The sequence below is a fragment of the Acinonyx jubatus genome, chromosome C1 (genome assembly GCF_027475565.1).
Source record: "Acinonyx jubatus isolate Ajub_Pintada_27869175 chromosome C1, VMU_Ajub_asm_v1.0, whole genome shotgun sequence".
NCBI classification, from domain to species: Eukaryota; Metazoa; Chordata; class Mammalia; order Carnivora; family Felidae; genus Acinonyx; species Acinonyx jubatus.
Window position 1 is genome coordinate 57,009,079 of NC_069381.1, and position 17,743 is coordinate 57,026,821.

The window sequence follows — 17,743 nt, forward strand, 5'->3', positions numbered from 1 at the left end:
CTAAAATGCTAGGTATTAAGAAGAGAGAGCTACATGTCCTAAAATAGCTAAATAAATTATCATGCAGATCATTGAATATAAATGTATTTTTATGGATGATATTTAGACTGAAGATTTAGGTGAGAGAGTGGATGAGGACAGGTAAAAATTATAACACATTAAATAAATATATTCAGTAAGTAAGGTTTAAAAACAGTTTATATGTTATGTAAATGTCTTACACTCAGGTTTGCCTTTCATTTATGATCATAAGGATCAATGTTGCTCTTACTCTTGTTAGGCTCTATGTGCGAGAATGACAAAATTGTTTGCTACATTTAGACTCTAAACTTATCTATTGCAGGGGAAAAACATTTGCTTTCATACTTTATTGCCAACTTAAAACCTACTTAAAGCCTAACCCAAGATTTTAAAAACACTTGAGTTTTGATTTTTATTTTGCCACCAATAATATTTTTTATAATTAAATAAATCTGAAAACTATATTACTTATAGGTTTAAGATCATTGTCAAGACTTAGATGTCTGCATTAGTTATAGATAAGATACTCCAAATAAAAGCAATTAACCAGATATATACTAAACTTAATGACTTTTCATTTTCTATCATGCTACACAGGAAAGATCCATATTTGATTGATTTCAGAATTCTCCCCTTTCCCTTCTTCTGCACCCCCTCTGGAAGAATGACTGAGATAGAAGCAGCAGGAAAAAGGACAAGAATGAATAACCCACAAAGGGCATAAGTTCCTGAATAATTTTGAAAGTTGAGCAGGAACTTTTTGAACCCATTTTTTTAAAGGAAGGTAAAAACAAAACAAAACAAAACCCCACAATTAATCAGATAAAATAGTCAATCATATCTTTTCTACTTCAAGGTATTAATATTCTGTTAATGCAATTTTGATCATTCCATTACATTAAACATTTATTTCTGTTTTAAATTCAGAATGCAGAAATCTAATTTTTCATTTGATGATATTTCTATGAACATATTCAAAATAGGTTTTGTGATATAGTTACTGAAGTGAACATATGGCATTCCAGCCTAGGTTTGAATCTATTCTAAACATAATGAACTTGAATCTCCAGGGATTCCCAAAAGTGAACTCTTCATGGCCTTAGAAGAGAGTTCCTTATGGGCCTGTGTTAGAAAGTTTATGTGTTATCTCAGCTGAAAAACAGGGAGTAGAACTTGAATTGTAATGGCCTACAAATGTTTGAGCCCACTTCCTATAGTAATCACAAATTAATATGATTGAAGTATATGTGTTGTTGAAGTACAGGATATGTATCCCTCTACTTCAGGATGAATACATTTGAAAATTGAAACAAAGTTCATGATAGAAAATGTGTGTGTGTGTGTGTGTGTGTGTGTGTGTGTAGGTGTATCTATCTATCTATCTATCTATCTATCTATCTATCTAGGTGTCTATCTATATATCTACCATATATCTATGTAAAACAAATATCACCTTTCTTATAAATTGAAAACACTGTGTTTCAGAGGACTATACAGATCAGTTTCAAAGACTGGTTGATGAAGATGTGGATTCTATAATCAAATCAAATGTAATTTTAATAAGAAATAACATAATGAAGTAAAAAGGAATAAAAGATATAGTGTTAAAAAATTGAACTAAATCCTACCTTACACATTCTCATCTGTAAACACCCATTAGTATTTAAATAAGTCACCAAATCTTTGTGAATGTATGGTTTGTCATCCATAAAATGCAAATAATATTGCTTAATATATCTTCCCATAAGACTATTAAGATAAATTATTTTACACAGTGGTATAGAGAAGAGTAAGTTACCTTAATTCTTATTAATATATGAATTATATCTAGTGCCATACTAATTTCTTTACCTTCCTACTAATACTCAGATCAACTCTTTGAATTAGACAAAAAATGAATAAGTGATGCTCAAATATTATATAAAATAATATCTAGTTAAGTGACAGCACTGAGATATGACAGCACAGTTACAATTCCAACCTGTACTTTTAACTCTTTGATAAACGACCTCTTCATGTTTAGGTTGAACTATAAGTTAAAGTTATGCTCTAGAACTTAAACTCTAGGGCCCATATATTAGTATATATGGTAGAGTTCCCCCTGGAAACCTTTGAACATTTATCTCAGATACTATATTGGTTAGCTATAGGGATCCTTCAGCACACTAATTCCTATTTATTTGCTGTGTTCTCTTAGGTGGATAAATTTTACAAATGTGTTACCTCAAGCCAGCCCATTTTGATATTTGGTTCCTTTGTTGACTGACACAGTCTTCTTCCATTTACTGTTGACCCTTGAACAATACAGGGGTTGGGCTCCAATTCCTACACAGTTGAAAATCCACATAAAACTTTTTACTCTCCCAAAACTGAACTATTAATAGCATACTATTGACCAGAAGCCTTATCAATTACACACAGCCAATCAACACATACAAATGTATTAAATACTATATTCTTACAATCACATAAACTAGAGAAAAGAAAATGTTAAGAAATTCATAGAGAAGAGAGACTGCATTTCCAATACTGCATGTATTTATCAAAAAAGAATCCATGTATAAGTGGACCCATGTAGTTCAAACACATGTTGGTCTGGGGTCAACTGTATTTCCCTTTTTTTTAATAATTTATTTTTTTTAGTTAGCAAAAGGTGAAACAATGATTTCAGGAGTAGATTCCTTAATGCCCCTTACCCATTTAGCCCATCCCCCCTCCCACAACCTCTCCAAGTAACCCTTTGTTCGTTCTCTGTATTTAAGAGTCTGTTATATTTTGTCCCCCTACCTGTTTTTATATGACTTTTGCTTCCCTTCCCTTTTGCTCACCTGTTTTGTATCTTAAAGTCCTCATATGAGTGAAGTCATATGATGTTTGTCTTTCTCTGACTAATTTTGCTTAGGATCATACCCTCCAGTTCCATCCACATAGTTGCAAATGGCAAGGTTTCATTCTTTTTGATTGTTGAGTAATACTCCATTGTATATATATATGCCACATCTTTTTTATCCATTCATCCAAATATTTGTTATCTTTCCACATTTTTTCTTGTGGTGATTTCAAATTACAAAGTGTTATGGTCTGAAAATATGTATGGTATGATCTTGATCTTTTTGTACTTGTTGAGGGCTGATTTGTGTCCCAGTATGTGATCTATTCTTGAGAACATTCCATGTGCACTGGAGAAGAATGTATATCCCACTGCTTTAGGATGAAATGTTCTGCATATATCTGTTAAGTCCATCAGGTTCAGTGTGTCATTCAAAGCCATTGTTTCCTTCTTGATTTTGTGTTAGATGATCTGTCTATTGCTGTAAGTGAAGTGTTGAAGTCCCTTAGTATTATGGTATCATTACCAATGAGTTCCTTTATGTTTGTGATTCACTGATTTATATATTTGGATGTTCCACATTTGGAGCATAAATGTTTACAATTGTTAGATCTTTTTGGTGGATAGACCCCTTAATTATTATATAATGTCCTTCTTCATCTCTTGTTATGGTCTTTATTTTAAAGTATACATTATCTGATATAAGTATGGCTACTCTGGCTTTCTTTTGGTGACTATTAGCATGATGGTTCTCCATCCCCTTACTTTCAATCTGAAGGTGTCTTTAGGTCTAAAGTGGGTTTGTTGTAAACATGATTTAATGGTTCTTGTTTTCTTACCCATTCTGTTACCCTATGTCTTTTAATTGGAGCATTTAGCCTATTGATGTTTAGAATGAATACTGAAAGATATGAATTTATTGCCATTATGTTGCCCATAGAATTGGAGTTTCTGTTGGTGTTCTCTGATCATTTCTAGTCTTTGTTGTTTTTGGTCTTTTTTTTCCCCATCTTTTCTCCCCTCAGAGAGTCCTGCTTAAAATTTCTTGCAAGGCTAGCTTAGTGGTCACAAACTCCTTTAATTTTTGTTTGTCTGGGAAACTTTTTATCTCTCTATTTTTTTTTTAATTTTTTTTTAACATTTATTTATTTTTGGGACAGAGAGAGACAGAGCATGAACGGGGGAGGGGCAGAGAGAGAGGGAGACACAGAATCGGAAACAGGCTCCAGGCTCTGAGCCATCAGCCCAGAGCCTGACGCGGGGCTCGAACTCCCGGACCGCGAGATCGTGACCTGGGTGAAGTCGGACGCTTAACCGACTGCGCCACCCAGGCGCCCCGTTATCTCTCTATTTTAAATGACAGTGTGCTGGATAAAGAATTCTTGGCTGCATATTTTTCTGATTCAGCACATTGAGTATATCCTGCCACTCCTTTGTGGCCTGCCAAGTTTCTGTGGATAGGTCTGCGGCAAACCTGATCTGTCTTCCCTTGTGGGTTAAGGACTTTTTTCCCTTGCTGCTTTCATGATTCTTTCCTTGCCTGAATATTTTGTGAATTTGACTATGATATGTCTTGTTGATGGTGAGTTTTTGTTGAATCTAATGGGAGTCTTCTGTACTTCCTGGATTTTCATGTCTGTATCTTTCCCAAGGTTAGGAAAGTTTTCTGCTATGATTTGATCACATAATCCTTCTACCCCTTTTTCTCTCTCTTCATCTTCTGGGCCCCCTATGATTCTGATGTTGTTCCTTAATGAGTCACTGATTTCTCTAATTTTTAAATCGTGCTCTTTTGCCTTAGTCTCTCTCTTTTTTTCTGCTTCATTGTTCTCTATAAGTTTGTCCTCTATACCACTGATTCACTGCTCTGCCTCATCCATCCTTGCTGCTGTGGCATCTATTTGAGATTGCAGCTCAGTTATAACATTTTTTATTTCATCCTGACTAGTTTTTATCTCCACAGAAAGTGATTCTAATCTGTTTGCAACTGTAGCTAATATACTTACTATCATGATTCTAAATTCTGGTTCAGACATCTTGCTTGTGTCTGTGTTGGTTAAGTCCCTGACTGACATTTCTTCCTGTTTTTTTTTTGTTTTGTTTTGTTTTTTGGTGGGGGGGGGTGAATTCCTTCGTTTCATCATTTTTGGAAGAAAAGGAATTAACATGGTAAAAAAAAATTAAAAATAAAAACTTAAAAACAACACAAAAAAAAACAAATAAAGGATGCTAGATCCTAGGTTGTCCTGGTCTGCTTGTTGAAAGGAGCTTGATAGATTAGAGAAAAAAGGGAAAGATAAGAAAGGGGGGGAAAAAAGGAAAAAAGAGGAAAATGTTTGAAAATTTGAAAAAGTTAATACAATGAAATAGAATAAAATAAAATGATGGAAGTAAAAAAATGGAATTTTAGAAATTTACAAAAAAGTAAGAAATATAGTAGAAAAAATTAACGAAGAATATTTGTAATAGAATTGGAGAATAAAAATAAATTTTTTCTCTTTCTGTATTTAAGACTAAGAACAGGAAAAAAAAACTGAATAGATGGACCAGAAAATAGATTGAAGTGCAAATGAAATTACATCTTTTTCCCCTAGAAGTCAAACTATGAAGCACTTTATAGTCCATAAACTAAGCAGGTGGAGAGACTTGTGTTGTTCCTGAAGAGCCTGGTTGGCGCTGTGTGCGGGGCTTAGTGTAAGGCTCCATTCTCCAATAGATGGTGCTCCTTAGCTTACTGGGGTGGTTTGTGCAGTGCCTCTAGGTGTGCATGTTCATGCGCAGGAGGGGTGAAAATGGTATCACCCAGCTACCCTGTCTATAGTATTGGAACTCTGTGCTGTCCCGACCAGCAGTCGTGCACCTCTCCTTTGTCTCCAGAGTCTGTCCACTTCCCACTTTTACACTGCCTGTGACCAAGCCATCAGGTTGCCAGGTGACACCTCCCTCCTGAGTTTTATCTCAGATGTGGCTGTGTTTCCCAACCCCTCATTCTGAGGGACTGCGGCTTTGACCTGTTCTGACCCTTTGGGGGAGGGTTTCACTGAGCAGTGGCCCAGGAACGATCGTGGGACAATGCTGCCGCCTATACCCAGAGACCATGGATGAGTGCTAGCCTGCCCCAGAAAAAGTTTATGCAATTGTGTAGCAGTAGCCTTTGAAGGATTATGGTAAATCACAACACACATCTGGCACCAGGCTTCCTATTTAATTAACATCCTTGATCTAGCACCAGTGAATGTGGTTGTTCTCCAGTGTCTGTTGGGACCTTTGAGTGTCGGGTGGCCGCACAGCCTCTACCAAATGCCCTCCCAACAGATGAACTACCTCTCTCTATGTGGCCATTGGACCCCTTGGACCTCACTCTCTTCTCCTGGGGATTTGCTCTTACCACCATAGCTTCATCAGGTATTGAGCTGTGGAGTTTCAGACTCCACTCTCCCCCTGTTTAGAGTCTTCATGGAACTTAAACCCTCTCCTTTCTTCTTTCTCCCTTTTTTTCTTTCAGTTCCTCATGTACTCTTTCTTTTCTGTCCAGCTGCTTTTGGGCAAGGGGGATGCTCTCCGTACTCTCTCCCCACCCTGTGTCCGTCCTCTCTCTGCAAGCAAAAACAGCTCCTTGCCCTCTGCAGCTTTCTCCCTCAGTTCACCTCTCTGTGCCACATACCTGCTGAGTTCTGTGATTCTGGTTGTGCAGATTGTTGTGTTAAGCCTCAAATCAGTTTTCTAGGTGGGCAGGATAGTTTAGTGTTGATCTGGCTGTATTTCAGGGATGAGAGACTCAAAAAAATTTTCCATGCTGTTCCATCATCTTGGCCTTTCCTCTGTATTTCTAATCGTTATAGGTAACATTTATACAGCACCTTGTGCCAATTGCTTTGCTGCTTTATCTCTCTATCCTCACCACACTGTCTTTGAAACCATTCATATAATCAGCATTTTTCATAGTAGATATTGAACATTTAAATGGGTTACCCAACCACTAAGTGATGAAGTTGGGATTCCATCTTAATCCAATAGACTCAGCTCTGATCAAGTTTAAGTTTGAACTACAAACAACATAATATGTTTTTAAACAAATAATTTAGTAGTATTTTCACCACAAAAGGGAATTACATTTTCAATAGAAGATAAAGAGATACAATCTTTTCTGTAAAATTATTTTTTAATTTGATTCTGCTTCTATGTCTTGGTTTACACATAATTAAGAAGGCAGGCACGTGTAGAGATAAGGCATCGGGTATACCAGTATGCAATGAGCCCCAACTGGTTGCTGAACAAAAAAGCTAAAGTCATAAAGGAAGCCTTACCCACCTGTTGGTTGCAAATATCCAAAGGAAATATAAATACCATAGGGGAAATATTGAGGACATCTCAAGGATTGACATATTGACTTCTTTGCCATTTTATTCAGGTCTAGTTAATGAGGGTGGCTCTAGATGTTATGGCCCTTCCAAAAAAGAGAATTGGCTTTTCTCATTCAATTTGTATGTAACAGAGCTCCTACACTTCCTTGGGTTCTTAACTAAGAACCAAAAATACTTCAGCAATAACTTTAGGACAGCATAGTTTCTGATGAACTTTCACATAGGGAGAAAAAGCATGAGAAATGTCTCCATACCCTCTTTTGTACCCTTATTTTGCAGTGGATAAATGACCTGTCTTGGTTTGACTGTCCTCCTGCTGCTTCACTGGGCTTCAAGGTTCTGTGGACATGGTGGTGTAGGTCAATGGAATCTTGGAAGGTGGTGGTTTTCTTTCTTGACAGTAACATCATTAAAAAGTTCAACAAAATCCTGCCACAAAATGTTCCTTATCCTCTTGTCAAATATGAAATACTGAGCAGGTCTAGTACTTTATAGGAATATTACCCCCTTAATAATTTCAAAAATTTAGAGCTGGTAGTACTGTAGACATATAGGAATAGCTTCATATTGCTGCCCTCTCTTCTATCTCTTGTATAACCTACTATATTTGATTGATTTGTATCAACTGAAATATCCTCCACATCTTTTATTTCTTTGACCCTCACATTTATGGATTAGGTTTGTGGCTTACTGAGTTTCCGTTTTGTAGAAAGACCTGTTTTTCTGTTACATAGCCCACAGCACAACTTTGACAGCAGATGAGCAGTTCTCTAAGAGTGATAGGGTGATGAGCCAGGCTGGCTGCCTCAGAGACTGGAGAGAGGACCCGATGAAGAGTTGTTCACCTTTTCACCCATTCAGGCAGATGTAGAACTACATTCTGTGCAGCCAACAAGAAGAATTGCATAAAATTTATTAGAGACCCACATTAGTTTGGGAATATCTATTGGTTTTGTGATATATCCCTATGTATCTTTCACATGTTCAATCTTCCAATCTTATAAAAGAAGCCAAGGTTTTCTTTTCTGTTTTCTTATATCTGCTGATATCCCCTTACTACAGTAGTAGCACTTAGTATTCAAATACCTAGTTATTTTTATTGCTTTAAATTAGTAAAAACCCAAGATCTATCTTATGCTGAGCATACAATTGTCTTCAATTTATAACCAATTTCCAAGTATTATTGTGCTAAAATATTATTTAACATTTAAATTTTATTTTTTAAATGTATGTATATATTATAGGACACTAACATATTATTACATTGTTATACTTATTTAAATGATTATCCTAATGGTATATTTGTACTATATCTGTACTATATATTAACTCATAATTTTAGTTAATTATTCTTAGTATTAGAACTATAGTTTGAAGAATTTTTGCTGGGACATTTTCATGTTCCTTTTTATTTATTTATTTATTTGTTTACATTTTAGGTGTACAAGAATTTCCAGAAAACATTAAATGTTGTAAGTGTTTAACAATTATTGAAGCCAGTGTCAATCCCATTTCTAAGTGAGTATGAATGATTACATTTTATTTATATTAATGTTTCCATTGGATAATAATGTACCCATATAAAGGAAATTCACATAACAAATGAGTTTTAAATCATGCATTTAAAATTCAATTTAACAGAATGATGGGGGAAAATAATGAAATCAGAATAGTTTAACAAAAGATGATTAAAAGCTTTGCTGAATAATGATGAAGGCCTAATCGGCACAAGATGGCATTACTATGAAGCAGACTATGTCATCATTTTCCTGTGCCTTTCAGGCAACATTCCATGAAAGAACACTGAAACTAAGGAAACAGTTATTAGTTATGATCATGATGGAAAATTAACACTAAGGATGTGATGAAAGTTCACGAGAGTGCAAGAGGTTAATAAATTGATAGGTGCATGAAAACAGTTGATTATGTAGTTCCGACTGGAAAATGAATTAAGTATGACCAGATAAGGAGAGTATTTGTGTACCAGGAAGAGCAAAAAGACAATTCTACGAGGATAACAAAATGGAAGACTTGGATGGTAAAGATGCTGTAATCAGAAATGGGATATTTGTGGGAATGCCTGGGTGGTTCAGTCAGTTAAGCATCAGACTCCTGATTTCAGCTCAGGTCATGATCTGTTGAGTTCATGGGATAGAGCCCCATGTTGAGCTCTGTGCTGACATTGCAGAGACTGCTTGGGATTCTCTCTCTCTCAACCTCTCTCTTGTCCCTTCCCCACTCGCACTCTCTGTCTCTCAAAATAAATAAATAAACATAAGAGAAAAAGAAAATCATCTAAAAAAAAAAAGAAATGGGTATTTGTGGCTTATGATCTGTTACTAGAGAAATGCCATGGGAAGATGAGCCCCAGCATGTGTCCATGTTGGCAAATTAATGTTATGTCATAGGGATACAGTGTACTGTGCAATCAAATAGGTCAAGAAACCATGGAATGAATGGATTGGATAAATCATGAATCTGAATGTTAAAGTCACTTAACAATTGAAGTAGAAATAAAACCTGGAAAGACAGTAGTAGCAATATTTGGGAGAGATTAAAACAATTCAATGGTATGGGACACAGATAAGTAGTCTCAGAGTAAGACTGACATTATAATTATACAAAAACTGATAATAGAATTTGAAAAAAAAATCCTGAGTCTTCTGTCTGTATGGAGTTGGGGAGACTAGGAACAACTGAAGCCCACTGGAAAAGCATTTAATGAGTGGAGTGTTTTTTAGAAGACCAAAGGAAGTTTATCAAAGGGAGTGTGAAGGGAGATTTTTTATCAATACGGTTAAGAAGAGGTAGTAATGAGGATGGTTTCTTTATGGATCATGAAAAGAGTCTGTAGATAAGACTAGGAACAGAATATAAAAGAAGGAGATAGAAGTTTAGATGGAGATCTTTACAGTGAATGGTTTGTAAAATAATTTAAGGCCTTTAGTAGAAAGTATGGAACATCAAGAAGTAAGATATGTTTGAAAAATAACAACTTTTCTACCTTAAAAAGAGTATGGAAGTAAAAAAACAACTGTGAAAAGTGTTTTCCAGAACTTTTAAACCAGAATGCAATTTTCTCAACAAAGAATAGGCATTAGTAACTTTTCACACCAAGACTGCAACCAAGTCCTTGACTTGAGTTATAATCCAGGGCAGATGATGAATTGTTTTGACTTCTATTTCTTTAATTCTAATAGCTCATCTTATTTAGGAATCATGATAATGTCTTTGGGAGTAGAAATCCGATGATAATTTATATCTTTAAGAAGCTTAAAGACTGTGGTTTGACTATGTCTCTGAATTCCTTCCATATGTTTAACTTTTCAAAAGATGAATGAGTATGTCCTACTTCATCAAAAAATGCCTAACACTAAAAGCATTAAGTAATTTGGGAATTAATAAAAAATTACTCAATACAAAAATCAATTTAAGTAGTATACTAATTGTAAAGGATTTTTAAGATATATTTTACATACGGCATGTATAGCTCAGTGAATTTATTGTACAGTTCCCAGCCATGTTGACCTTCTCCATAAGCAGTCCACAACATAGCAGCTTGCTTCTTTAAGGCCAGCAGCTGAGTAGTTAATTTTCTAGCAAGACAGTATTATAATATAGTTATGAGAGTGACATCTCATCATATATGCCATATTCCATTGATTAGAAGCAAGTCACAATTCTTATCACACTCTAAGGAAGATCATAGAAAAGTGTGAACATCAGGAAGTGAGGGTCATTGAGGCTACCTTGGAATCTGTCCACCACATCTTTGATATCTGGTTTGCTAGGACTTTTTCTTACCAATGGATATCGAATTTTGTCAAAGCTCTTTTTTTTTTCAAACATGTTGACATGATGATGTGTTTTTTCTTCTTCAGTCTAATGATATAGTGAATTACATTGAATGTTTTTTGAATGATGATCCAAATTTGCATCCCAGGAATAAACCTTAATTGATTAGGAAGTATTACTTTTTTATAAATTAATGGCTCTGACTTGCTAATATTTTGTAGAGGATTTTCCCATCTATATTCATGAAGCATATTAGTCTGAAATTTTTTTCTTGTAATTTCTTTGCCTGGCTTTGGTAACAGGGTAAAAACTGGCCTCATAAAAATAGTTTGGAATCATTCTCTACTATTTTCTATAAGAGTTTGTACAGAATTAGAATTATTTCCTCCTCATATATTGGTAGAATTTGCCAGTACAGCCATCTGAGCCTGGACTTCTCTTAATGGGAAGGTTTTTAATTACAAATTTAAATACCATAATAACTATTGAAATTACCTGTTGTTTTTTTTTGAGTGATCTTTGATAGTTTGTGCTTTTCAGGAATTGTACATTCATATAAGTTTTAAAATTTATTGGCATCTTAATTTTTAGAATGTTCTTTTATCAGCCATTAAATATCTACAGGTTCTCTAGTGGTGCTCTCTCTTCCATTCTTGTAATCCATAAGTTGTGTCTTTCTTTTTTTTTGCTTGATCAGTCTGACCAGAGATTTGTCAATTTTGTTGCTCTTTTCAAAACACCATATTTGGGTTTCATTGGTTTTTCTCTGTTGCTTTTCTGTTCATTTTCTTTGACTCGAGATTTCTATGAAGCAGTAAGTCATAAAGACCCTGGAATATAAAAGTTACAGTTTTCAGTATTATGATCTTAGTTTTAGTTTTAGTTTTAGATGTGAACTTTATAGTATAGTCTGAATGCCCTAACCAAGTCATTGGTGAAAATTACCATGAAAAAATTGAAAACAAAAACTACTTAATGAGAAAGGCATGGACCAACATTTATTGAGAGTCTATCATGTCTCATACTTTTAGATACATTATTTCATTTTCATCTTTTCAGTAACCTTATGAAATAGGTAAACATTATCTGTATACCCTTTTACAGATAGAAACACATTAAGATAGTATTTAGATGCTTGGGATTCTTTTGCTGTATTTCACCAATTCTGAAGAAACATTTCATTTTGGTTTAAATTAAAAGCTACATTTTGAAAATTTTGACACATTTTAATGCATAACAGTAAGGACATTGCTAATAAATTATGGTACATCTACTGGATGGATACAAAGATTATATATAGGGTAACCATATGTCTCTGTTTGCTCAAATCATCCTAGTTTATACCACTTGATGTGACATGATTAATAACAGCTCATTTTTAATTCTCAAAAATGTCCTAGTTTGAAAGATAGATTATGTAGTGATTCTGATTATATAGCAAAATTGAAAGATAATTACAAAGTAAAGGGAGAAATCATGATCCTATTTTTCAGTGATGTTAAAACATTTAATTGGAAAATAGATTAGAAATACCTAAAATGGGGCCACCTGGGTGGCTCAGTCAGTTAAGCGTCTGACTTTGGCTTGGGCCATGATCTCGCGGTTTGTGAGTTTGAGTCCTGTGTTGGGCTCTTTGCTGATAGCTCAGAGCCTGAAGTCTGCTTCTGGTTCTCCCTCTCTCCCCCTCTTCCATCTCAAAAACAAGTAAACACTAAAAAATAATAAAAAATTTAAAAAAGGAATACCTAAAATGGTAATTATGGCTGTGTTAAGAAAGTGGATTTATGTGCAATTTTTTCTTTTCCCTTTATATTCCAAATTATACTGTAAAATAGTTATATTAATTTTATAATTTTACAATGTATAAAATAAAATATTTAGATGTAAAGTATATTTTCAGTTAGAGAAGATTTTACATTAACTTCTTAATCACAGTTTATAAAACCTGTAATGTAATTTGACTGAACTATTCTATCAGGGGTCAAATAGGTTTTCATTTAACTTCTAAAGTAAATGTAATTAGAAAAAAGTATTGGAAGAAGGAGGTTGGTGGCCAATCTTAATTTGCCTATTCTAACAATAAAGATAGCATTAATAAAATTATTTAAATTAGTACTGTAGTTAATATTGAAAGATCAGAATAAAAGTAATACCAAGGACAAGTAATATAATTGATCTCATTTAGTGAGTTCTTACTATGGGGCAGATAATCATTTAATCACTAGAGCAACTCTGGAAGCGGATAGTAGCATCATCATTTTACAAATAAGGAAATTGAATCTTACAAAGTTTTACAAGGTCACAGAGGTAACAACTAAAAGAACTGTAATTCAAACCTAGGTCTTTTGACATCAATGCCCATGTGCTCAACCACTAAATTATATGGGTGTTTGCTGTAGTAAACTTTCTTTTTTGTAGTTTGAATATGTCACTTTTAATTTAAGTGATTAATAAAATGAATATGCTTCTTTACTAAAGAATTATTTGCCAATATATATAAAACATTTCTTTGTTTTTTAATTTTTTATTAAAAATTTTTTTGAACATTTATTCATTTTTTTACGTTTATTTTTGAGACAGAGAGAGGCAGAGCATGAACGGGGGAGGGTCAGAGAGAGAGGGAGACACAGAATCCGAAACAGGCTCCAGGCTCTGAACTATCATCACAGAGCCCGATACAGGGCTCAAACTCACGGACTGAGATATCATGACCTGAGCCGAAGTCGGAGGCCCAAATGACTGAGCCACCCAGGTGCCCCTAACATTTATTCATTTTTGAGAGACAGAGTGTGAGTGAGAGAGGGGTAGAGAGAGAGGGAGACACAGAATCTGAAGCAGGCTGCAGGCTCTGAGCTGTCAGCACAGAGCCCTACGTGGGACTTAAACTCACAGAGCGTGAGATCATGACTTGAGCTGAAGTCACATGCTTAACTGACTGAGCCACCCAGGTGCCCCAGACATTCTTCTTTGAATTCATTGTATCAGTCAAATGTGGAAAATCATCAGTTACTTTTAGATAGTAAAAGCATTTCATTATTGTGAGCTCCCTAACTTAGTGTAAATTGTTAGATTTAATTGAAGCACTTGGATAAAAGTTCTATCAGTTTGGATTAAGGATAAAGACAATCCGTGATTGTCATCTTTATCATTGTACATTCCTCTGTAAATGGTAATATTGATAACTGAGGCCACTGTCTCTATTAGAAGCTACAAAATTGTACCATAAAATTAAAAATCAATAGAATTAAATGTCTTCTTTAGCATAGCTACTGACTTTATATATTTTCCAAATAATAGGTTTTCAAACTGAAATACTAGATTACTCAGGAAAATTTTAAAATTCATTGTCCCCAACGAATTTATCCCAGGAATAGAAAGTGCCCAACACTTGTGCAAAGCAATTAGTACAAGCATTTATTATAAGCAGTTTGGTATAAAGCAATTGGTATGAATTTTGCTAAATCTATGAGTGTAATTCTTCCAAGAAAGTGAGGAAGAAGACATTAATTTTGAATCTAAGCACAGAGTAACTACTCAATAAATTCTTGTTGAAGTGAATTGAAATAAAAATACACATAGTATTGAACAAGACATACTGTATAAATATACACTTTAACTCTACAGTCTTTAAAAAATAAAGGTTCAATATAAAATGGCACCACATGTTTGTTTATAACCAGCCTGAAAATAAGCTATCGTACTTTGTATTCTGTTTTTTGATGTAACTTATTTTTAGCAGTCCAATCTTACAATTCGAATCTGCACAATGTGGTCAATTCTTAAATCCTTAAAGAAGTGTTCTATTATAGGAATCCAAATTTTCCTGCAGCATAAAAAAAAAAAAACCTTTGCCAGAGAAGCAGCAATAAAGAAATACATTTTTGATCAAAGAATAGTATAATGTAATACCATTTAGGGCACATACATATGCAGAATAGCACTCTAAGGGAAGCTGGATGGTTCAAACTGTCCCTATAACTAGAAATTTAGCATTTTAAAGCCTTTTTATGTGTTAGTAACTAGAATGTTAAAGTAAATTATTAGATCAAAGGTTTTAACATTCTTGTCACTTTACATGTATTAATCTTCATTTTTAAAAATTCATAAATGATACCTTCTTTCCAATAAGTATAGGAGTCATAAGGACATTAAAGTAAGATAGTAATTAAATGTGTATTGAAATCTATTGAACATCTGTACCATTATCATAAAAACTACCATACTATCAGGATATGAGCTAATGTATTACAACAAAAGATAACTTAGAGAAAAACAGTGATCTCCCTGAGATACCTTTTAATCCTATAGGATAGGGCTCAAACCTTTGAGTTAAGCATTTAGTACCTTCTAAATCCTGTCCCCTACCGACATTCTCAAATCTTCCCTCCTAATATCTTGTACATAAACTATTTTCCCTAGAACTCATCTTCCCTTTGCCACTCCTCTAAGGTGAATTCTCACCTCTATTTATAAAACCCTTATTCTTCCTCTGCCTTCTTTGTCTTTCTTTTCTATTTTCATGAATCCTACCTCTCTTTAAGGGAATATCTATGGAAACAAACTCTATGTGGTCATATAAAAACAGTCCAACTTCAAAATACAAACTGGCAGGCACTTGGATGGCTCAGTTGTTAATAAGCATCTGAACTCAACTCAGCAGCTCAAGACCCACTTTAGGTGAGCATGAGCCCCACTTCAGGTGAGTTTCAGGCCCACTTTGGATGAACATGAGCTCCACTTTGGGTAAAACTTGAGCCCCACTTTGGTGAGCCCCCTCCTCTCTCTCTCTCTCTCTCTCTCTCTCTCTCTCTCTCTCTCTCTCTCTTTCCCCATCTCTCAGTCTGTCTCTCTGTCCCTTACTCACTTGCACCCTCTCTCTCTCAAAAAACAAAAACAAAAACAAAACTGGAGCAAGATATTTACAGTAAAAACAATCAATATAAAAATAGTACCCTAACTGTGTAAATAATTCTTACAAAGTAATGTAAAAATATTAATTGTGTTTAGTTTGGACTCCCCAGAAACAGGTGTTTAGAAAAGAATTCACACAGTATATTTAGGAACTGGTCTCAAGAAATACTTGTTGAGGGTATGTTATTAAACTATTTACTAGTATGGACAACTGGACCTTAATCTCTCTGGGGAGGCTCTGGGAAACAGCATAAAACACATATCACAGAGTTGTGAAACATAATGGGTGAAGGAGCTGAATCTTACTAGTCATTAGTTGAGGGCACATTAATCCCTTATGATGAGGGATATAACTTACGTAATCACCAGGACATATGTCAAAAAAATATTTACATAAACAATATTTATAATATAATAACTAGAAACATCTTTAATCTTCATTAAAAAGGGAATAAGAAATAAATTGTGGTGTAGGCATACAGTGGAATACTATATGATGGTGATCAGTCATTATTGACATCAAAATGGGTGAATTTCATACTAATGCTGACTTTTAAAAGTTTCAGGAAAATATTCCTGAAACTGATTTGATTCCTGATTTGATTTATATAATGTTTAAAAACATGAAAAAACCACACTTTTTTTAGGGTTTAAGAAGGTATAGTAAAACTAGAAAGCAGATTAATAAGAATCATTCAGGAATTTGAGGGGCGAATAGGAGGATGAGGTAGTTGGGGATGGGCACTCAGGGGTTTCTTAAAGGCACAGGTTCTATTTATTAAATCATGTTGTGGATGCATATGTATTGTTCTGGATACATAACTTTTCATAACAAAAGATTGGCCAGAGGAAGAGAAACCATGGAATGAAACCCAGAGTATCCCAGAAAGAGGAGGAGGGGAAATAGGAAAAGGGTATACTAGAAGCCAAGAAAGAGAGAACAATCAATGACAACTGTTGCTAGGCAGTGCTAGATACAAAATGAAATGAAGTTAATGGACTTGAGACTTAGAGGTCATTGGAGGCTTTGGCAAGTGCAGTTGCAGAAATAGAGTTGGTGTAGATGCCAGAAAACCATGGCTTGTGGAGTAATAACAAGCAGTGAGTATAGGCAGGTCTTTAAATAATTTTGTCAGTAAATGCAAGGAGGGAGATAGGCTGTAATTTGAGGGGAAGGCAAATGTGAACACTATTGAGAAGTATTTTATTAAAGAGCATAGTCTTATCTAGACCATTGATGAAGTCATTAAAGATCTTTAAATAGAAATTTAATCATAGGAAAAAATTAAATCATCTGCTAAGAAAAAGTCTCCAGGAAAATCCTTGAATTAAGTCTTTCTGGTGAAAAATATTTAAATATTGCAAATGATTATTTCATCCAAATGGTAAATTTTCACAAAGGATATATCTTCAACCTTTTTAATGCTTCTTAAAGCTTTTAGGATTCTGTATATTTATAGTTTCAATCTTCTTGGTCATTTTTGTTAATAATTAATTGCACAAATTTAAGTTACAATTCACATACATTATCAGTTAGGGGGACAGAATGCTTCTTCTGTCCTTTTGGCCAACTTTGGTCACCATTGCGATAAGGTAGACACACATGTTAATGATTTAGTGAAAGAGTAAGGAGATACCCTTGCCTGATTATAAGTGTGAATATTCTGTTAAGAAAGAATATTAAATTTAAAATTGCAAAACATGGCATACAACTTGAAATTTCTATAAAAAATATCTCACTGGTGTGCATGAGGTTAGGGCAACAGGAAGAGACGATATAATGGTGACATAAATCTCAGCATAGGAGGGCAGCGTAGAGGTG

The 17,743-nt window shown here is 34.5% G+C and overlaps 1 protein-coding gene across 8 annotated transcripts in view; it reads left to right on the forward strand.

Annotated features, from left to right (window-relative positions):
- LRRC7 (leucine rich repeat containing 7) overlaps positions 1-17,743 on the forward strand; it is a 550,975-nt gene that overhangs the window by 257,520 nt on the left and 275,712 nt on the right. For all 8 annotated transcript variants that reach the window (XR_008294946.1, XM_053214212.1, XM_027058879.2 and 5 more), the window contains one exon: positions 8,655-8,733. Coding sequence is in view for 7 of the 8 variants with exons in the window: in XM_053214212.1 (XP_053070187.1) it covers positions 8,655-8,733 (79 nt within the window). In the remaining variant the exon portion in view is untranslated. The remainder of the gene's footprint in view (positions 1-8,654; positions 8,734-17,743) is intronic.